The sequence below is a fragment of the Podarcis liolepis genome (genome assembly GCF_965112155.1).
Source record: "Podarcis liolepis genome assembly, chromosome: 5".
NCBI lineage: Eukaryota > Metazoa > Chordata > Lepidosauria > Squamata > Lacertidae > Podarcis > Podarcis liolepis.
This window is the reverse complement of record NC_139556.1, coordinates 28,491,122-28,514,827: the sequence shown is the minus strand read 5'-3', so window position 1 is coordinate 28,514,827 and position 23,706 is coordinate 28,491,122. Positions and strand designations below refer to the sequence as shown.

General features: G+C 39.4%; 1 protein-coding gene across 8 annotated transcripts in view; it reads left to right on the top strand.

Annotated features, from left to right (window-relative positions):
- The window catches only part of CCSER2 (coiled-coil serine rich protein 2), a 53,950-nt gene that overhangs the window by 8,092 nt on the left and 22,152 nt on the right, over positions 1–23,706 (top strand). For all 8 annotated transcript variants that reach the window (XM_083502478.1, XM_083502477.1, XM_083502475.1 and 5 more), the window contains 8 exons: positions 377–1,831; positions 4,266–4,468; positions 13,582–13,672; positions 15,182–15,341; positions 15,733–15,922; positions 19,630–19,713; positions 20,877–20,963; positions 23,172–23,270. In XM_083502478.1, the coding sequence (XP_083358604.1) occupies positions 424–1,831; positions 4,266–4,468; positions 13,582–13,672; positions 15,182–15,341; positions 15,733–15,922; positions 19,630–19,713; positions 20,877–20,963; positions 23,172–23,270 (2,322 nt within the window). In that variant the 5' untranslated portion in view covers positions 377–423. The remainder of the gene's footprint in view (positions 1–376; positions 1,832–4,265; positions 4,469–13,581; positions 13,673–15,181; positions 15,342–15,732; positions 15,923–19,629; positions 19,714–20,876; positions 20,964–23,171; positions 23,271–23,706) is intronic.

The window sequence follows — 23,706 nt, the reverse complement described above, 5'->3', positions numbered from 1 at the left end:
TGGCTTCTGAAGAAGTTGGATATATGATGCATTTTGATGAAACCTCCCATGTTTACTTCAGATTTATCCCCAGATCATCACCCTTTGTCAACTTTATTATATCCATGAACTAGTTCCTACATCTGTCTTCTCCCCTTTTCTAGCGTAACTGTGGTAAAATTGCATTTGGCAGATTTACATGGGTCTCTTTCTGAAATACTTGTTCCTGTGTAAGAAGATTCTATTCATTGTAAATGTATTTGAGTTGTTTCAGTAAACAGATAGTTGCTCCTTTAAGGATGTCAGGTCAGATTTATATAATACACTGTGTATACACTCTATAATCAAGGTTGTGCAGTTAACATTTTCATCTTTTTCTCTTTCCTTCTCTTTCTAGAGTCAAGTAATGTTAAAGGACAATATCTCATGGAAGGACTATAGCTAATGGAAGAGAAAAGTCATATCAGGACATCATTGGTTTCCAGGTTACCAAAGTATGGAACAAAACCTGCTGGAAATATGCTACAGACCATCCCAAATGGGACAGCTGTTAATTTATCAGGGAATCCTCGGAGCGTTGACAAAAATTTTGGCAAGCACAATGGCACTATTCGTATGTCTTCCTTCTCTTTTAACTGGCGAAAATCAAATAAATACCAACTGGGTGATCAGGTCAGCAGTGAATCTGACTCTAGTCATAATTCCAATGAAAGGCTGACAGATTCTGAAAAGTGCCCTCAGTCTGAAGGAGCAGTTGGTAAAGAAGTGCTCAGGGTGGGTTCAAGCAACACCTTGTCAAAACTAGCTAAGCAAAACAGCATGTTTGTGTCACCTACCGAAGAATTAAACCAAAAGGCTTTGCCTGGGCTGTCTAGTTCTGCTAAGTACAGTAAAAGTTCCTTGTTAGGCAGAACTTCATTTTCTGGACTTCATGCTCCAAAATCACACTTGAATGGAATTTGTGGGAACCGTTCAACTATAGGCTTGCAGAGAAATAGAGGTAATTCTACTGCCACCAGGAGCAGCTCAGGGGAGAGTCTGGCAAAATTGACTGACAATGATAAATCTTGTGAAAAAATGGTTAGGTCACAAAGCTTTTCACATTCCATTCAAAGCTCTATCTTGCCCCCTGCAACCCTAACTAGGTCACACTCTTTTAACAGAGCTGTGGATCTTACAAGGCCTTATCAAAACCAACACTTAACTATTAGAGCATCTCAGAGGTCAAATCTATTATCAAGAAGTGCACGCCAGTTGGATATGCCCAATGGCAACGAACCATTAAGATATGGGTTTTCTAGATCATATGCTGCTTTAGCTCCCCCTGGTTTGAAAAAACAATCACTATCCAATGGCTCTGGGGATGCACCTTCTCTCAGATTTAGAACAGCCCGTCCATCTTTATTGAAGCCTAGCAACCAACATTTGGGGAGAAAGATCCCTGTGGATGGCAGCACAAGTAAAGATACCGAAAACTGCACAGAGGAGGACTTGATCTCAACAAATAGCAATGGAGGAGTTGATGCAAAAGGAATGCAAAACAGTGAAAGAACTGAAGATGGAGAAACTGTACATAATAATGTAGATAAAATTATTAGCATGGATGGCGATGTTGATGAAATATCTATATCTTCCTTGTCCTCTTCTGAGAAAAATGATCTGAGCGAAGACTTTAGTGATGACTTCATAGATCTAGAAGATCCCAACCGACCAATAACAATTCAAGAAGAAGTGGTTTCTGTTCAAGAGCTGGAGCATGGCAATGGAATACCACTAGATCAGATTTTGTCTCTTAAGAAAAGTGAAAGATCCAACTGTAATTCTGATGAATGGCTGAATATACGTGTGTCTGGTAAATATATGTTATGTTTTTTCTTTGAAAATGGGAACCTAAGCTCTTACAGTATTGCCACTACTATTTTGTCACCTAATAGTGTGCATTAAATATTTTGGTTAGATTATAAATAACAAATATGTGAAGAAGTCTACCAATAGGTTTTATTGATTGTTCAAAATTTTATTAGTTTTTCTATGTATGTTTAAAGAGTAGGATACATGCACAGCCAGTTTTAGAGGAAAAAACAAGTTATTTCTTGGACTTGGGTGCTCTGGAGGAAGTTTTACCCAGTGTGTTTTGTCCACAAACACATTATTAACTAGTTCTATATACAATGACACTAAGAAACTTGGCTCTATTACAAAACTATTTTTAATTGTCCTAATGGTACCACCAAGCAGCTACTGTATTTTTCGCCCTATAGGGTGCACCGGCCCATAGGGCGCACCTAGTTTTTTTTTTGGGGGGGGGATAAAGAAAAAAAAAATTATTTCCCCCCCCAGGCGCGGGGCTGGGGCGGGGGAAGCCCGAGCTTCCCCCGACCCCAGCCCCCAGAACAGGCTGCTATCTGCAAGCCTGGGGAGACCAGCAGGAAGTTGCACCGGGCTCCCAAGGCTTGCGGATATCTGCCCGAAGCCCGGGGCGCGCTCCGCTGCGCTCCCTGGGTTTCGGGCTGTAGGCTGCTATCCGCAAGCCTTGGGAGCCCGGTGGGAAGTCGCGCAGGGTTTCTAAGGCTTGCAGATAGCTTCCTGAAGCCTGCATTCACCCCATAGGACGCACACACATTTCCCCTCATTTTTGGAGGGGAAAAGGTGCGTCCTATAGGGCGAAAAATACAGTAATTTGTACATCTCCTCAAACAAGGTAACTATGAAGCTGTTCTACCATTGATTGCTATTCATCTTCCTGGATTCTTAGTGCCATCATGCTGGTGGACAGCGTGCAGATGCAAATTCTGTGTTAAAATAATGTGCCTGATCTAGCCAAATTTGAGCATAGTTTAAGTCCTCTTTAATTTGATGAAAGAGTTAAAAGCAAATGCCTAACTTGTATCTACTGAAGTCTATGGCGTTTATTAGTGCTTTAAACTGTGACATAGTACTCAGTGCTTTTATAAGAAGCAGTTTAGGTGTGACAGTCTAACATTTGTGGCAGAAGAAACTATGGCAAGATATCATTGTTATTATTTATTTATTTGATTTATATACCACCCTTTATCAGTTATGTCTGTTCTGGAAGGGCTAATTTTAGAAAGTTAAAGTCTTGCCTCATGTTCTCTTAGCCATGTTTTGCACCAAAAGAAAAATAGTTTATACTATAAAACACTGTCAAACTATGAGTTGAGCTGTGATCCTAAGCATGTACACATAGAAATAAATTAATATCAGTAGGTTTGGGTATGTTTGCTTTATAAATTGAACAATTTCTTAGAAAGTGTTGACAGATGGAATGCTTGTAGTTGTTATCAGAATATAAGAATATAATCTGTATCTTTATTCCAATAATAGCAAGGGTCAAGATTCAAGGACAGAGTCCTGTTTCTTCTCTTTGGTTGAAATTTGAAAAGGGGACAATTGACTGCTGCTTACTCCAGTGGAACATATAGAATGTTTGCAACATGAGGTTCCATCTAGTTTGAGAGGAGGTTCTGAACAACAGAACAGCATTTGCTAATCTGCCAATTCTTACTGGAACTCATGAATAGGTCCACTTTCTCAGCATCCAATGTTAATATTGTGTTTTAATTGTTGTAACCCATCCTGAAATATTGGGGTGAAGGTTAATGAAAATAAAAATAGTAATTATTAATAATATCAACAGGAAAGAACTGTGTAGCTAAGTTAAGTTACAAAGTATTGTGAGCTTGCCATTCTTGAATATGTTTCTATCATTGCTGGCCGACCTGCTTTACAAAACTCTTAAACTATTTGCATTAGAATATTTACTTTTTAGAAATGGTACAGAGAGAGAAGGCATGTGGGTGGCGCTGTGGTTTAAACCATAGAGCCTAGGGCTTGCTGATCAGAAGGTCGGCAGTTCGAATCCCCTCGATGGGGTGAGCTCCCGTTGCTCGGTCCCTGCTCCTGCCAACCTAGCAGTTCGAAAGTACATCAGAGTGCAAGTAGATAAATAGGTACTGCTCTGGCGGGAAGGTAAACAGCGTTTCCGTGTGCTGCTCTGGTTCGCCAGAAGCGGCTTAGTCATGCTGGCCACATGACCCAGAAGCTGTACACTGGCTCCCTTGGCCAGTAAAGCGATATGAGCACTGCAACCCCAGAGTTGTCCACGACTGGACCTAACAGTAAGGGGTCCCTTTACCTTTACCTTTACAGAGAGAGAAACTGAGGCGACTCTTGATAACTGCATGTAGGTAATGCAGCATGTAAATTGCAAATTTTGAGAGTTTGTGTATAATGTTAACTTCTTGCTTTTGCTTTCATTTAAATAGTAGATGACAAGAGTGAAAGTGCAAAACATCCTGCTGGGAGCAATGTGATTTCCTCTGACATGGACTACAGAGCTGGTTCTTCCTTTGAGCTTTCTCCATCTGATAGCTCTGATGGAACCTATATGTGGGATGAAGAAGGGTTGGAGCCCATTGGAAGTGTCCATCCATGTGGAAGTTATGATTCTTCAGAAATGAATAGTATAGTAAGTATAACTTGTTTATTATTATTGGGATAGTATTCAAAAGCAGTTAACTTTCTGCAAGGCTTACAATAGCCTAGTTCACCTGCAACCTTAAATTATACTCTTAAAACAAGACTACTTTAACAAAGATGAATGCTTTGCTTCTCCCCTGTTCCTAGTTTGACATTATGTGCAACCTGAGCTTGTGCTGATTTGACAGACCATGGTTTCTGCTTTTATTTGGGTTTGCACATGACGAACCAAGCTTTGGCTTGTTTAGTCTCCCAGTGACGCAAGGGGTAAAATGCTTGTGTTTATTTAAATAGAGTTTAACTTAAAGGGAGTATGGCATCCTTTGTAAATAGGCAACACACTTCTGATGCAGGTGAAATGAGACCATTGCAATATTTTGTATTATGCTCAAATGCCAAGTCTTCCAATATCACATTTATTACAATTCCAATATCACAATTATATGTGAGGACAGTGACTTTTTTCTTTTTGCTGACTATCTGCTTTAAATCATGAAATGATGTAGAAACAAGTTCTTGCTTGCAATTTGATACAGTAAGCCTGCAACTTGTGGTCTTTTAACAAATGTGCATTCAGCTTTATGGGTGTGTCAGGTTTGTTTTGGTATTTTTTAAAAGGTGGTTGGGGTTCCTGGAAAAATGACTTTGGTAATCCCACCCTCCCTTGAAACCAATGTTTTAACTACATGCAATTTTGGCTTTAGGCAAAATCCCTGGAATGTAACCCCCATGTAAATTGCAGGCTTACCTTGCTGAAATTCAGTTTTTAAAGTCATAACCAATAGAACAGTAGCATGTTAATTTAAAATCTGGAATTGTAGATTGGAAATAATTGGAATCAGAGCTGCAGGTTTTCATTATTATTACTATATATTTATACCCCATCTTTTTCCCTGGTAGGCCTTGATAGTTTAGTCACCTGAAGTATATACTCATAAATATAGCAAAGTAATATATGATGCAGAGGAAATATTGTATCTTCATGAATGGTTGTCTGCATTTAACAAACCCTTTAACTAGTGTCCTCACTTACATGAAAATGAAACAGAAATAAAAGCTTTGGGTCAGAACTGGTACTGTAGAATTATTTCCATTAAGAAACGCTTGCCACAGTAGCAGTTGCTTCTGTTGTTGGGATAGGTAGAATGTGGCATTGGGTTTAGAATTGAGGAAGAATAAACTTTTTAAATAGCCCTTATTGCTGCAAGGATATGCTGAAATATGTGTGGGCAATGCCAGCTGATATTTCAGAAGCTGAAGAAATGCTAAAATTTCCCATGTCTGGAGGTGGGCTTCATAGTCTAGAGAGCAGAATGGCTTTACATAATCTAGAAAATGTACTTTTGTTCAGTTTGGATAATTTACATAGGGTGCTGAATTTGGATTGCCTAAGTTGAGAATTGTAATTTAGTAAAAAAGTAAATGCAACTCTGAATAGCTCTTCTAAAGCAGGGTTCTGAGATCCTGCTGTGAAAAATTTCACAACTTCCAATTGCTTCCTGCATTTGCTTTTTAGTGGTTATCTCCCTGCATTCTGTGGTTACAGCTGCTGCATAAGGCACTGTGCTTGTTTCCTCTTACCACAGGAGAGCTTCTAGCTGCAATTGAATGATCTGCCTGAAGTTGCAGATGGGCTGCGTTGTAGCTGCCTTTGGCTAATCATCAAAGAAAACATTTAAAACAAATCTGGCAATGATGATACCTGGTGAAAAGTGAAAAATATCTTGCACCTTTAATATAATTCATTTCACTAAGCCACATTGTTAAACTCTGATTTAGATTACTTATAAAGAGTGCTAGATGTGTTGCTTGTATAAATTCTTTTGATTTTTTTCAGAGGGACAAATTCTGGATAAAGATCTTTCATATATAATGATGTAGGGAAAAAAATATTCTGTACTTGAAGACAGACAAAAATAAATTAATTTTCTCTCTAAATCCCCCTGTCCTTTTAGCAGTGCTTTCACTTTTTCTTTTCTAAGAGTCTAACTGTCTCCCAGTCTGTCTTGCTCCTGCTGCTGCTTTACTTAAAGAAATCTGAAATCATCTTTATATTTTTAGCACTATAAATATATGTGTAACCTGCTCTGAACTCTGAAGATCAGGCAGGAGAGAAATTCAGATAAATGTACCTTCAAGATTTGTTTGATAGTCATTATGCCTAAAATATATTTCACTTTGAAAGTATGTATTGAAATTCTCAAGTCTAGCAAGATTAGTTTGGTTTCCCAGGCAACTGGAGGTCTTTATTTGGCTAACCACAACTGCATTTCTGTAAGGCTGAGTAAAATTCCTAGAGCTCTTGTTCAGCTGAAACTCCCTCTTGTAGAGATCAAAGAGAATAAATCTATTGCTTAAGTATTTATCTCCTTCAAGAGTGTATCTTTTTCTTTTTGTGAAACCTGTAGATTTTTGTAGTAAAACCTCAATCACTGACTCTTGTTCATAGTATGAAATATAAATGGGTTTGGAAGGGGTTACAGTTTGAGTTGGAAGTTTCATGTAAGAAGCAATAGCCTATGTAATGTTACCTGAAGCTGTGCTTAGTTGTCTGATGTTTGTAAATATCTGTAATCAAAATGTGTTAAACTGCATGAAAAAATGCAGGCATTTAATCATAGATTTGGAACGGATCATGGAGTTCATTTAGTCCAACCTCTTACCCCGTGCAGGATCTTCAATACAGCTATCACACCCCTGATAGACGGTTGTCCAGCCTTTGCTTAAATATCTTCATTAAAGTAGAGCCCACCCCCTCCTGAGGTAGCTCTTACATTGTCAAACAGCTCTTACTGTTAGGAAGTTTCTCTAATGGTCCTGTTTACACTCTGGTGCTGCTTGCCACCTCCCCAAAGGCAACAGGTTGGCCACTAGGAGAACGAGATGCTGGACTAGGTGGGCCTTCCACCTGATCAAGCAAGGCTCTTTTTACATTATTTAGCTGAAACCTGGTTTCCATTTCCACATCTTAGTTCTAGTCTTGTCCTAGTGAGTAACTAGCCAGCTCTACCTTCTGCATGACAATATCACCATCCTGTTTCTCTCCAGCTAAACATATCCAGCTGTTCCTCATGTGATTTAGTTTCTAGATTCTTCACCATCCTGGTCACCTTCCTCTGGACATGCTGCAGATTGTCAGTGTCCTACTTAAAAGGCAGTGTCCAGAGCTGAGCATAGTACTTCAGATCTGGTCTGCTTAGCAGCGAATAGTGTGTGTTTCTGTCAATGCTGCCGGAGATTGCATTTAGTATTTTACCAACCTTTTTGAACTGCTAGTTCAGCTTTATCTTGTGACTAATTTAGACAAATCTTTTCAAAGTACTGCTGCAAAGCTAGGTTTATTCCCTCCCTATATTTGTGTATTTGATTCTTGGTACCAAAATGCAGGATTTTATTTTTATCCCTGCTGAATTTTTATCATGTTGGTTTGGGTCCATTGTTCCAACCAAGATAAATGCAAGCTGCATATTTGATAAGCTTCCCTTCTACTTTGACCAAGTCATTTGTAAAAATGTTGAACAGCATAGTGCCTAAGGCAGAGCCCTATGCCATTCCAATGAAAGCCTTCCTTGAGCTTGACAAAGTCATTAATGAGCACGCACTGAGTACAGTTGTTCAACCAGCTGTGGATCTACCCAAGACTTGTATCATCTAACCCATATTTTACCAGCTTGTCAACAAGGATATTGTGCAAATTTTGTAATGGTGGTAGCTGTTTTAGAGTACATTAGTCATTTTATGAGATAGTAGCTCTCTCCATTTGAAGAATCCCTTAAAAATAAACATATAATCTAACTCTCTCTGTAAAGTCGGTTGAATTCTCTGTGGTGCTGAATATCTAGTGCACTTCTTGGTAACTTCATGAATGGAGGCTAGATGGCAGTATAAGAGCATAAGCTGATGGTTTAAACATCCTTCAAATCATGTCAGGTGGACAGCTATCATGGTGCCTCCTTTATTCTTTATGTAATTGAATATAAAAATACAGTATTAAATGCAAATATCTGCAGCTGTAAATGTATCTACTTTCATTTGCCATAGTGAAAGTGTCTATGCTATAAATATCTAATTATTTGCACAGAAGTTAGCATGCTTGCCATAGCTTTCCAATGAGTAAAATACTGAAAAACTTACCAGGTACAAAGTATCATTAGTATGGTGTTAGTTCCACTTAAATGACCCTGCCTATATTTTGTATCTGGTGATAGTAGCTATTTGCGCCTATTGCACTATTTTTAAGATGTCATTATTTTATTTATTTATTTATTTAAAACAGTTCTGCCCTGCCAGCCCACTGAAAGGACTTCACTAATTTAGTTTTGCTTTTCATACCATGAAATTTAATCATGTAAATTTACAATGTGTTCTTTGCTTGACTTTGTGAATTTACATATTTAAATATTTGCTCTTCATATTTTGCTCCCATTGTATATTACAAATTGCATTTTCAGTACCTTTGTTTTCCATTTAATTTAGAAGTAGAGAATACTTCCCATAATGCAAATTTTAATACTTCTATATTAGCAGATTAAGTGTTTTGTAATAAGCTGCTAGACTTTGCATAAGCAAATGTATTTGTAGTATTAATATTTTTTAAAATGCTGTTCAAAGGAACTTAAAATTTAATATTTCTTTTCTGTGATCTTGCTGTGAAGCAAGTTTTGGTTTTGCTGATGTCCTAAACTAGATCATGTTCATGTTTCTGTTCCCAGCTTTCTGGGTTCAATTCAACTAAGGTTTTGAATAGGTGAAGCAAGGTTTGCTAATGCAATGGGACTTTCTCCCCTCTCTCTGTGCGCTCCTCACACTCCCTAAAACTCTTCTGCCCCCCCTCCCCTCCCCCATTTAGGTGGTGTGGGGTTACACAAGGGGTGGGAAGGAAGTCCTGTTGTACAAGCAGACTTCATTTTGCTCTTACATACCTCCCTTAACACTGTCTGGATCTAGACACATCAAAGAAGTGTTTCAGTTTAAGGCGTTGTAAATTTGAACAGGGAAAACAGGTAGAGAAAAGTGGGACACTACATTGCCATCTGGTGGCACCATGTTATATCACATATGCAACACATATAAATTGCCTTTTCTTTACCAGTCTAGCTGAGTCCACTATACTGAACTCTAGTGTGTGTATATATATATACGTATGTGCTATAGGTTTCCTGAATGTTGTTTGAAGAGACAAGTATTAAATTAAGTATTTGGGGGTTAGGGTTGCTGCTGGGGGAGCAAAGAGTAGATTTTGTGTCACTGGTAGACTGTTGGGCAGTTTCTGGTTGACCACCTAACAGTTAGGTCCTAACACCTACTGGCAGCTGGGATTTTCCAAAGATTGCTGGACTATGTAGGCATTGATTTTACCCACCAGCAAGGAAAGGGTACACACTCAGTACCACCTAACACAGATTAGTTATGCCTTAACTGTTAGGAGGGCATACTTGTGGTCTCTTGTTTCATTACATAAGATGTATCTTTGAATCATAGTAATTCTAGTCTGTTTGTTGTTGTTTTTAAAGAAAATACCAAGCAAGATCTAAAGTCTGCCTGTCTCTGCCTTACAGGATGTTATCAAACTATAGTTGTATTCCTGGTATATTTTGGTGCATTTCAGGAAATGGGTGTGCTATGAACTAAGTATATCCCTTAGTAGTGGTAGTAAACGTGCATTTTATGTCAGTAATGCTAATGCTTTTTTTTTTAAGATAATCTATGAGCATGTTTGTCATCTCAGTCTGTTCATTAAACCTGGGCCTTAGATATTATCATACATAAAACAAAGACAGCATTGTAAGTGTTGTTTTCCATTCTTCTCATAGACGTTATACACAGGATGGCTGTCCTCATTTTTCTTTTTTTTAAATCTCCTCTAGTATGTGGTATGCATGCATTCATTCTCGAATTTGGTTTTAAGGAGCTTGATTATATTACTCCAAAACCTTCAGAGATGCTAACGAACGTTGTTTAATCTTCTAGATTATCTATATTTTCATTTTGAATGTGGGACTGCTTTCCAGATTTTTTCAGAGTAATGGTGTTAGTTTGTTGCTGTTCAAAACCAAAACTTCTTTACCAGTAAGACGCTTGTCTGCATTTTGTTTCCAAACTTACCAAAGCTTGGTGATTGCCTTTGGCAACAAAATAAAATAGAGAGTTGTAGAAGGCACGCCCTGCCACGCTGAGCAAATATGAGCCTATAAAGAGAAATGTGGGAGGAATCAAAGTAGATGAGAGCCCTAGGAATGAGTAATACTGCTGCAGTTGGCACTGACCTATATGTTTAAATCTTACAAGCTAGTGAAAAGTAACCATATTGATAGAAACCATTCCAGTTCACACACTCCATGCAGAACTAGTATAAACACGTAGAGCTGGAGGTTGAGGTTTCAGTACACATTCTGTGGGCAGAAGCCAGTGGAAAGTTCTCCTTCACAAGTGTTTTTGAAAATAACCAGGGAAGCTTTGCAAAAGCATGCCTTTAATTTTAATTCCATGTGTGCTAGAGACATACCATTTTATCCGTATGTTCTAAACATGTAGATTTTTTTTTTAACTTCATGCAGTCATTCTTGTAGGATGGGTGGGGAGAGTAAAAAGTTTCTTGAAATGGAATCACATTCTAGTGCAGAGGATAGAAATCTAATGAGTTCTTTTAATTTGTTTTAAAAAGGAGCATGTACTAATATTTTTGATAACACCATTACAAGCAATATGAATGCTTGTTATTACAGATGAATTATTATTGTGCTTAGTTACTGCCTTCACAAAGGAATTTCAGAAATAGACTGGAAAGAGAAGCTGCTGAATTACAACTCATTACCAAACTTAAAACCATGAAAAGACCTGGGCTTAACAAAGACATTGGATTCTTATCTCACTATACATAACTAAACCATTTCTCACCTTCCCACCCCTTGCCTTTTCCTGTAAGACCTATTACAGTCGTTAAGAGTCGTCAACAGGCTCTCCCAGCTATCTGCCTATCTCCCATTCCCACCATCCTTCTGAGTAACACCCCTCCCCACCTTCTCACTATATAGAAGGATCTGGCAACTTCTATTTCAGTGTATCTGAAGAAGTGTGCATGCACACGAAAGCTCATACCAAGAACTAACTTAGTTGGTCTTTAAGGTGCTACTGGAAGGAATTTTTTATTTTGCCTTCACATTTGTATAGGCTAGCTATCTTACACCTAATATCTGGCACATGCGTAGCTACCATGGAGAGCAAATGTGTGCTAAATCTCCCTATTTTTTGGTGTTTGCATCTAAATTAATTAAATTTGTTAAATTGGAAGAGACATTTTTTTTGTCCAAATAAATTATTCTTTAATATTTACTTTAGCAAATACTTCATGGATGTTTTTGTTTTGATTTTTTTTTTTTTGCTTGCTTGCCTGAGTCAATAAGATGATGGAGGGGTGGTGCCTTCAAATGCTAATAGTAGCACTTCTTTGTCACCATGACAACAGGCATACTGACCTATGTGATTGTTTAGTTGGCTTCAGGGAGACTGGAGATGTTAAGGCAGTGTCAGTGGTTGCTGCTTCCTGATTGGACAGCTAGTTGATTAAGGTTAGAAGGACTCCCTGACTTACCACATGGTTTCTATGGTAGCTGCAATAGTAAGCCTAAGTTGTGGAGCATTTTTACACTTAATCATCTTCCTTTTTTCATTCTTAAAGGTATGAATGCTATTACATTGTGCTAATTGTGTTACCTGGGTAGGAGTTAAGTTGTGTGATGTTCTAAGTCTGATAGCTCAAAACATAACAACATAAAATTCTATATATCAAAATCAGTCTAGTTGCCCCCCTCCTTTTTGAGAAAGAGAGAATATCACTGTTGGGATTGCTAGTCAAGCCTTACTTTTCTGTAACTTTCTGACTTGTTTCAGGTAATGGTTGTAAGGCAATGGGGAGAACAAAACCTTGTCTGCCAATCCTTCATTTATTTGAGTGCAGGATATCACTAAGCTTGACACTATGGCATGGCCAGTGAGCTTTGCCCAGATGTTTCTAAGTTTATATTGTTCTCTATCATTTTGTTTCCCATGTGGTTTCAATTTCTTAATTTTAATGAGATGAGGCAGCTAAATATCAGAATTAGATTAGGGTTATTTTTTTTACTGCAAGGTATTTACTGAGATACAGGGACTCTCAGTTTCTTTTGACAGATATATCTGTGCTGTTTTTAATGACAGAGTAATTTTCAGCTAAGATTTTTCTAACGTAATAGACTTATTAAGATTGATAAAATTATAAGTTTACTCAGTAACTATATTTAAAAATCACTTTCAAAACTAAATTATATAGAGCAGGTAGGGGGAACCTCCACCTTGTAGGGATCCTAATTTTGTCCACAAGGTTCTCTTCCCTAAGTGATGCCCACCTGCCCCACATCTGCTATCATGTCAAATGTGAGGCAGGTAAAGACTTGGCTACAAAGGAACAGTTGGATGCCTTAAAGTACAGATTGGCACTGACAGCAATCCCCCTCTCCCTAGGATCAACTGCAGTAGGCAGTTTCTGACCAGGAACTCCTGAGGGCAACTGATCCTTGCAAGCCCCACTTTCGGTATGGATCTTCCTTCGCAGTCTGGTGATGGCAGATGACTGACAGGTGGAGAGCTGCACCCACCTATTAAAGTGGCCTGTGGGATTGCTCAGTTCTAGCTGGCCTAGCTATCCCTGACGTTTCCCCTACCCTCTGCATCTGGCAATTTACATCTGTAGATGGATCTGCTGTAGCCATTGGAATGATTCTTCTGTCCCTCTGCATGACTAGCATTGCAGCTGTTCAGGCAGGCAGGTCTAATACCTTTCTAGCCTTGGTTTCTAAACCTGTCTGTTTTTTATGTGGAAGATTCAGCACCATAAAACTAGTGCATTATAAGAAAGGGAAGGGAAGCTAGTTCTCCTGGTACTTCCAGGAGCTTGAAAAGATGACACACCTTGGCTTGGGGCATGGTAATTTCACTTTGGTGTTCTGATGTGTGAGACAGTTGGAGAGTCAATGAAATGTTTATTTCAAAAGGCACATAGTTTAAACTGGAGAGACAGACACAAATGTGCACATCTTGTAGCAGGTATTTTTTATTTTCTTGTAGGATATTTTGAATAATCTTGATTCATGCGATCTTGAAGATGATGATCTTATGCTCGATGTTGACTTACCTGAAGACGCACCCTGTGATAATGGTTAGTGAAATAATTTGAATATGTTTAAATGCTTTATTGCAACTTCCCTTACCCTGGCTACTTTGGTTGCCCATCTCTCTTTCCTTGCCAACTATGACTGTCATTTCCTGAACTTGGGAAACATCCACAGAGGTACCATCAGCAACACTGAGCCCTGTGTTCAGCTTCATGTCTTTATTCAGGGGAAATTGCTGCTCCTACTACTGTAATACAGCTTCTAAAGCATCCTGTTCTGAAAACAGCATTTCCTTAAAACCTTTTTCAAACAGTTTATGAGCACTAATTTTACTTAGTGTCATGGCTTTCAGCTTTCAAAGTACTTTTAAGGAGAATTCTTGATGTGTTTTGTATTGCATTCTATATAAGAGATTTTTAAATAATCACATACTTTTTTTGTGTAAAAGCTCAGCCAGAGTGTAAAAGTTTTTTAATGCACCTTACTTTATACTTGTTAGATTCCTCATAAAAAGTTTATTAAATAAGTTTGTTAGAATAGTTCATAGGGCTGTACTTTACTTGTTACATTTTGGAGTCTGTGTGGGAACTTGCACTCTATTTATAGCAACCGTTCTAGTGCAGCAAGTATGTTCTCAGTGAGCAAGGCGGTAGTTCTAAATCACAGGGTCAAATTGGGCTCATTTCCCAACAATACGCAAGCAGGGAATGAGCAGGAAGGAAGGCCTGTTTACCATGGTCTTATGCAAAACTATGTCTGAGTAGGCAGTAGAATAAGACTGCTCAGTTTTATGAAAAGCTTCTTGTAGCCGAGGCCTGACAATGTGAAGAGAAAGTGTCTGGGTAAGTAAAAAGCCTAAAGGGTTTCTTGAAACTTTTCCTTCCTGGCAGTATTTTTCATTATTATTTTTTACTTGGCTTTTTAATAGCTTGTAAGTAGCTGCCAGTCACAGCTTTCACTGACTAATCTGTTGTTGTTGTTGCTCGTGCAAACTGAGAGATCTCTGAAATCTCATTTTCATTATGTGATAGAATGTATATGTTAAAACTTTTTTGTATTTCTGTTTTGTATTGTGCTTTCTGTTTAAATATTCATATATCTATCTTGCCATAAAATGAAACGCTGTTTCTGTTGCTTTTAAAGGTTGCTCTTAAATCTTAGGATTCTGATGGCAAGGGAATTACTCATTACAACAAAAAATACTGCTGAATTCTGTCAGCATCAGTTTTAAGCTTTGATTACAAGTTTCTTAACTGAAGTAGTAATGTGACCTTGTGGATGCAGTTATTTAAAACATATGTATCCTGCCTTTTGCAGTTGAACTGATGAACAACAGTAATTAAAGTCTCATCACAGTTTTATACAAATAATTAAAAGCACCAAGTTAGCAACAGTAGCAGTTGATAACACAAATTTGTTGTACATCAGTTCCTGTACTTATTTCCGTACATCATTGTAAATCAGTAATGAGTTATCTGGCAGCCACTTTGCATTTCTGGGTGATCATATTTCCATTTAGATGAATATTGAAATAGTTTCTATTATCTATGTAGTGGATTGTGAAAATATGAATCGTTATGAGCGGCCAGAAAGAAATATTCGACAGCAGAAGGAGGGGTTGTGGAAGAGGACACCACAACGATGGAATGCCCAAGACCATTATCATCTTGGTCATACTGACCATTGTTCCCATAGTAGAAATGATCTGAACAGGTAAGGCCCTTACTTTTCACTCTTTTTTTGTTGTTGTTAAAACTATATATAATAAAAGAAAATTATTATAAATTAGTTTGGAGATGGTTTTTAACACCAGTCAGATTAAATCAAATAAACAAGGATTATTTGGTGTTATGTTGGAGGGGATGCGAGGAAACAGAGAATTATGTTCACATGTGGTGGGGGTGTAAATATGTACAACTTCTTTGGCAAACGGTGTTTAAGGAGATAACAGAAATCATTTGGTTAAAGCTGACTGAAAGTACTTAGTGCTTGTAGTCTACAGTTTATATTGTAGAAAAGGCTCCTTTTTCTTGTATATACTGTACATATGCTGTCGAAAAACATCAGAAGATTGTCTATTAAACATTTCTAAAACACTTTTCAGGAGCTGCAACTATTTTGACTCTCCTCCTGTTGGTCACCTTGAAGGATATGGAGCACCAAGCTTGTACCCACCTCTGAGAAGTTTGCCGGCAAACACTGTGATGCTGGATGAAATGACCCTTCGGCATATGGTTCAAGACTGCACATCTGTGAAAACTCAGTTATTAAAATTGAAAAGAATATTTAATCAGGTTAGCAAGTTTTTAACATGGGAATTGAAGGGACACTTGTCACTAGTTTGTGTTACGGTACTTGATGCTAATAAATGTGTGTGTACATACATGCCACCATACCAACTGACCTAACCCTCCTTTGATTCTAGTCTTTATTATCAAGTAAAAGACTAGGGTGGCTTGGTGTTGTTGTTGTTTTTTTAAAAATAGCGAGCAATCGTATTTCATTTGAATTAAATTGCTTCATTTGTGATCAGTGTTAGAAACTGAAAAATGAAAGCTAGGAGCTAAGTGGCACCTTAAACCTAGGTTATGGGCGCAACAACGGAATGTCTAGGCACACTCTTTTTATAACAAGAATACAAAGCTGAAAATGCAGCTAAAACAATACGTTCATTTTTCACATAGTCTAGTCCTTCCCCTGCCCACCCCCCTAATGTTCTTAAGAGGGTCTCATTTCCAGTCTTCAGAGAGTAGCTGGAAGTGGGGAGGCAGAAAAGGTCCTTCTTTTCTTCTACTCTGCAGTTTTAACCTGAAATCTTAAGCGCAGTACTGTGCCCAGTGCTCAGAAACTACCGGTACTTGTGCTAATGAAATTCCCTGTTGCCAATGAGCCTAGAACAATAGGAGTTTCGAACACTGTTTGTGATGTAATTGTGCTCAGATGCATGGAAGTGAAGCAAAATCTGTTAGAATGCCCTATGTCACTGAAGGTCACTTCATAAGTTCCCCTTCATGCAAGGGGGAGCAGAAGTACATGTTTTGCCGAATGTGTGATGTGGTTCTGTCATGGGGAGGAAATAAACCTGTGTACAGGGGGTTAGATTAGATGTGAGGAACCTTTGGGCTTCCAGATGTTGCTGAACTGTGACCCTCATCATCCCTGGCTATTGCCTATGTTTTCTGGAGCTGATGGGAGTTATACATCTGGAGGGCCAAGGGTTCCCTACACCTGCTTTAGATGAAATAATGGTTGTGAATGTTCTAACACTTCTCAGCCAGATTTGTAGTGCTCATATTTCTATGGTGTTAATTCACATGCGTGTGGATTGTTTTTCTTCTGCATAATAATTCGAAAAAGAAAAAGGTGTGATTGTTAGAGAGACTTGCACACATAGCTTTATTGATAGGATCATATAAAGCTTTAGTCAAAGAACTGAAAATGTGTAAGTTAAATTGAGTGTTAACCTAATTGTTCTGGACTGGATTTGCAAATGTCTAGTCTAAGCCTCGCTAGAGAGAGGGAGGCCTGCTTCTGAAGTTACTTTGCGAAAACAATAACCGTAAACGTCATCCCTTTTTCCTGTGCATAACTGTCTTGACTCAGACTTTCTATTTTTGTACCTGCGAATAACATACCTGACTTTTCTAAGTACGAAAGGACTTCATCTTCAAGAAACCCTACCCAGTAATGGACACTCTAGCTGCCCTCCCTCTAGTCAGGCCCTCTGGCAAGTAGAGTACTGCTGTTCGCTATAGAGCAGCCTGGATGGAAAGGCAGAACGCTCCTTCCTTTAGGAGCTGTGCTTCCCAGAGTGCTTGTGTATGTAAAGCACTGCTCTTAAGTGCCATTCTGCTATTATTATTATTATTATTATTATTATTATTATTATTTATTACAGTTGATCTGTTACTCACCTGGTAAACCACTGTCTCAAGGCCATTTACATGTAAGATCATTAAAAACACAAAAACAACAGATACATTTAAAACAATACTAAAACCCCAACAAATGGACACTCATGATAAAGACCCATTTATCCCGCTGGGAAAGCCTGCCGGAACAAAAATATAAAGCACAGCATTTTGAAGGCTTCCTCCTGCGCATCTTTCCCTCTCAATTACAGCTGTGTCTAAGAGCACTATGTAGTGAGGGAACAGTTTTCAGTATCTGCTCCTCAAACTGCTTTTTCTTAGGGAAAGTGGAATAAAACATCACATCATTGTGCCCCCAAGTCTAATGTGTGCTGCTAGTACAAATTATGGTACATTGGTAAAATGTATGATTACAGTGGTACCTCGCAAGACGAATGCCTCGCAAGATGAAAAATGCGCAAGACGAAAGAGTTTTCCGTTTTTTGAGTCGTTCCGCAAGACGAATTTCCCCATGGGCTTGCTTCGCAAGACGAAACGTCTTGCGAGTTCTTGCGAGTTTGTTTCCTTTTTCTTAAAGCCGCTAAGCCGTTAATAGCCGCTAAGCCGTTAATAGCCGCTAATAGCCGTGCTTCACAAGACGAAAAAACCGCAAGACGAAGAGACTTGCGGAACGGATTAATTTCGTCTTGCGAGGCACCACTGTAATTGAAATCTTCCATTTTCTAACATATCAGTACAGTGCTGGCTTAGTAGAGGAAGTTTGCTTATTACAGTTATGATGTCACTAATGATGAGGTCCCTTTGAATAGAAGAAGCCCAACATTCTTAGTTCTTAAAAACAACTAAGTAGTCTATGGTGATTATGTATCTTTCAGCTAGTCTGGGAAGTATAAGAAGAATTCAATATATGCCATGTAGACGGAAAGTAAAATTGGAAAAAAAGGTTGTTTTCAAATACTCGGAATATTTCAAGGGGGGCTTTTTTAAAAAAAGTAACCATATGTAACCTGGTCTTTTTTGAATGCACAAAGGTGCTACACTGTATGTGTCCTATCAAGCTAGGGATATAGTGTAACAACCTATTATGTGTGGATCCTGGCTGGAAATAGTGATATTCAGTTTGCTGTTGCACTCCAGTGAGAACTAGGCCTTAATCCTGCCTCTGGACTATACCACTTCAAACTGCAGGTGAGGGATGCTCACATGATTGAATGTCTTCTTGTATATAGAAAACTAGCAAGCCGAGGAGAAGGTGCAGATACAAGCCCTATCCCCAAGCACCTTTTTTAAACATTCATTTTTATTGTTTTTTTATACCAATTGGTGCACTGTAAATAGTGTACAGTAGAACACTTCATGAAGTGAACATCACTTGTGGTGGAAATGTTTTGAATAGAGGACCCCCCCCCCTTTTAGTGGTGCAGCCAAAACACAAATTTACAATCTCAATCTTACCAAATCTGTTACACTAATATAACCAAAGTGCCTGGTTACACATAGGAAATAGCTTAAATGCAAGCTTCACTTTTATGTAGTTCAATAGCCTTCTAGGATGCAAGATTCCTGTAAATCCCTGAACCAAAAAAGTTTTAGTGAAGTGGAATGGTATAACACCCCACAGCTATGTGACCTTTTTAAAATTATTCAGCAAACAAACTAGAAGTAACAAGTTAAGTTCCAGCCCTTATAATTCTTGAATAAATCATTGTGTGGTCTAGGCATTAAGAAACACTTTCTTTCATCGCTCTCTCTCTCTCTCTCTCTCAAAGCAATTTCATAATAAAGCTAGTATTTTTTAACATGTTGAATACTGCTAGGGGGAAAAGTTTCTTTGAAGATGGATACCAGAAATTGTTTGACAATTTCAGGAACCTGATAGATTCTTAGTGCTGAGAAACTAAAATGAAAAGTAAAATCAGTGCATACAATTTATTAGCAAATCTCACTATCTAGTTTTGGAAACCTGTGTTTGAAATAAAACTCTGATAAGATGGAACCATTTGGAAACTACCAGATCTCCCAAGGTCTGTTCAAAATGTCAGGAATAATCCAGGAATTAGTAGTATTTATCATTCAAATACTATAGGATTTAGGTGCTCAAATAAATGGAAACCTTTCTCTTCTTGCAGAATGATGAAAATGTGTCACTCCACAACATCACATTTTCACTTCCTTCAAGCCCAGAACTGCAGGAGCCTGAACCAGTTTATAAGGTAAACCAACTGTGCTTATTTCAGAGTTGACCCTTTTGAATGAAGGAGCTAGTGGGAAAGCATCAAGTGTGTAGGTCAGCACTATTTATTTATTTATTTATTGAATTATCTTGTTTACCCTTAGTAGGTGTGACAAGGGGAGGAGTTCCTTTAATTTTTTTATTTCTTTGCAAAGCAGCTGCAAACTCTGCAGACTGTTTTGAGAGATAAGAATTCTGGTGGAAAAACTGGGCAGGCAAAGAACCATGTTGCTAGGCAGAATGAGGAGAGAAGGCAGTTTCAGGAAAAGCACCACTAAGAAACACTTGGCCCAGGGAGCAGATTTTGTTTTCCAGCTGCTGTTGCCACATGTATTTGGTAAGAGGCTTGGGCAGGATTGCAAACAAACCAAACTTAAGGGAGGATCTTAACTTCAGACATAATGTTGGAGTAGATTCAGGGAAATCAGATTAAGTCTATTTATTTCAGTAGGTTTGATGTAGTTTGATATCACCCAGTGGTCTGTTGCCCCCAAGTAAGCTATAGTTAGTTGTCCATTTAATTGCCCAGAACTTTCAAACCATAGCTTAACTACCAGTGGTGGAGCATTCACCGCCTGTGTCCAGGGCATGCATACACCAGGGTACGTTCAGGACATGCTGTGGGGTAGGGTATGTTGCCAGAGCGACCCCTGCCCACTGCTGTAAAGCAGGGCACACTTATGGGGCACCGCAAGCTGTTGCAAAGCAACAGGCATCACCCTGGCCCCTGCAAGCCAAGTGCTGCTTTTGTGAGTGGCAGTGGGCTCACAGGAAGGGTGTCATATGCTGTTGAATCCTCTCACTGCACCCTACAGCTAGCTGGAGGGCAGCTGAGGACACAACAGCTCACCATGCGGCAGAGCGCCATGATGCACTCCCCAAAAAACTGCCCCCCTCAGCCCCCCATTCTACGCCACTGTTAACTATGATACCAGAATGCGGCCAATATTTGCAGTTTTGTTTTGTTTTTCGTTTTCTTTCTCAACATTTGGTAATGAAAATAATGCAGAGCCTAAACTTTAAAAAGCAATTTGCTCCTAGACAAAGATTTTACTTTCTCTCTTCCCTGACCCCCCGGACAGATAAGAATTATGTTTATCTACTTCATGGAAAACATTAAGATCTCCACTTTTTGTTTGGCAGACTGATGATTTGCTGAATGAGATCACACAGCTTAAAGAAGATTTAAAGAAAAAGGATGAAACAATCAAACAACTAGAGCATCGGCTTGTGAGTATATTATACAGTATACTCTGCAGAGAATGTGATATCTACCATAATTTCTATAAAGCAATGTGACAGCACTTCTTGTTCACTTGCGTGGGACTAACTTCAATATTTAAGTCAGTGGGAAATCCTTTTATAGGAGCTGCTTATGTAAATTGGAACAGTCACAGGAATTCCTGGATCAGAAGTATGATACCTTAGTGTTCTTACATATTATGGCCATGTGCTGTGTATGTTAACTTAGAGCACAGGATTCTGAAATAACAGGAGTTCAAACCGCACCATTCTTCATTTTAACATATCACACTGTCAATTTATTTTGCTCTTACTGCAGCTGCATTTAGCAATTTGTATCAAGTGATAAGACTTGGCATGAGTAATCTAACTATACTTTAAAGAGCAGCAGATGATGTTTCTTATAATGTAAAGCCTAAATTACAATATTAACACATTCAGGGGAACTATTATGGAAGGAGGTATTTAAAAATAAAATGAAAATGAAAAACTCTCCAAACAATTGAAATTGTTGTGAATGATTTGGAAATATTTCATGTTAATTGCAGATAACTGTGATAAATTTAAGTGTATAAAAGTATCAGGATATACCGTATTTTTTGCTCTATAAGACTCACTTTTTCCCTCCTAAAAAGTAAGGGGAAATGTGTGTGCGTCTTATGGAGCAAATGCAGGCTGCGCAGCTGTCCCAGAAGCCAGAACAGCAAGAGGGATCGCTGCTTTCGCTTTGCAGTGATCCCTCTTGCTGTTCTGGCTTCTGGGATTCAGAATATTTTTTTCTTGTTTTCCTCCTCCAAAAACTACCGTATTTCTCGCCCCATAAGACGCACTTTTTCCCCTCCAAAAATGAAGGGGAAATCGGGGTGCGTCTTATGGGGTGAATGCCTGCAAGCCTCGTGCACCCGGCAGGAGGTCCCACCGGGTGCGCGAGGCTTGGGGCAGCAGCCTGTCGCCCGAAGCACGGGGAGCCCTCGGGAGGACTCCCCCTGCTTCGGGCGAGTGGCTGCAAGCCTCGCGCTCCCGGCAGGAGGTCCCACCAGGTGCGCGAGGCTTGGGGCGGCAGCCTGTCGCCCGAAGCACGGGGAGCCCTCCGGAGGGCTTCGCCTGCTTCGGGCGAGTGTCAGCAAGCCTTGCGCACCCGGCAAGAGGTCCCACCGGGTGCGCGAGGCTTGGGGCGGCAGCCTGTGCTTCTAGGTGCGCGCAAGCAGTCCGCTAGCCTTGGGAGAGCCGCACGGCTCTCCCAGGGCTAGCGGACTGCTTGCGCGCACGCAGAAGCTTGGGGCGCGCTGAGGTCGGCACGCCCCAAGCTTCTGGTGTAGCGCAGGGGTCCGCTAGCCCTGGGAGAGCCCCGCGGCTCTCCCAAGGCTAGCGGACTGCTTGCGCGCACGCAGAAGCTTGGGGCGCGCTGAGCTCAGCACGCCCCAAGCTCCTGGTGTAGCGCAGCGCACCTGGGGGGGAAATAAATTTTTTTCCCTTTATTTCCCCCCCAAAAAACTAGGTGCGTCTTATGGGCCGGTGCGCCTTATGGGGCGAAAAATACGGTAAGTGTGTCTTGTGGTCTGGTGCGTCTTATAAAGCGAAAAATACGGTATATGAGTCTAGGTTCCTTTCTGGGAGACACTGGGTTGTAACCCATGACCTTGTTCTGTTTAGTGCAAGACTTCCAACTGCACAATGGGATGGGACTTTCATTTCCTGTCCTTGCTACTAACCCCCCCCATCAGTTATGGGTTTCTCCCCAACTTTCTGGAGGAGATCTGGGAGGTTTGCGGGGAGTGCATGGGAAGAGGAAGTCCTGTTCTGCAGGTGGAAGCCCTTGAACTAATGGAATAACTTGATGGGTTACAACTCTTTATATTCTGCACTGCTGTTTGTGTACAGTTTACACACTGTTCAGTTTACACTTGAATTAAGTATTTCTAATGTCTATTATGTGGATCAGCCTTTGGACCTCTGTATCCATCCTTTTCTTCTTTCTTAGCAGCAGTTTGTGGCGCCTGTTTTGCGGTGGTAAAACCCATGAGAGTATGGAGGGATTATTTTATGGCCTTACTACCTCATATTTTGTTTAATTCATTTGCTAAATGTTATATTGTGTATTATACTATCTGTAAGACATTTTGAGATGTTATGTAAAGTAACTAAAAAGCGTAATAAATAATCATCAAATTGTTTGTCTTTTGTGTATGCATAAAGTCTGTTAGGTGTGTCTGTGACAGAGACAGCAAGATATCTGAACAGCCTGCGTGCACATATGCTGACAAATACACACAGACCTCCTGGAGGAAAAGTGCTGTGAGTAGTTGATCAAAAGTTACAGTTGTTTATGTAAGATAGCTGCTGGTTTAGATCCATTAGGTTTCGTCATCTTGCCATGTTACCTAGGGTTCTTTCAATTTCTTCTTTTTAGTTGTATATAATTTTAAAGATGTTTTGCAATCTGCTACATTGTATATACATAGTTATTTATCGGGTGGCGGAGACAAACAGTTGTGTATTTTTGTGTGTGTGTTGACTCTCATTTGAGTCTTAAAAATACAATTTAGGATTTCAGATAAGTAGGATTTCAGTTTCCAGTCCTTCCTGATTCCTAAGCATCATTTTTAGGAATGCCATCAAAATGCAATATAGTGCTAATGTAGTTCATATTAAACTTTAATATGAACTGCAGACATTCCAGAATCGAAAAACCATTTTGGATCTTAGTAAATCATTTTAGATGGGTTCTGTA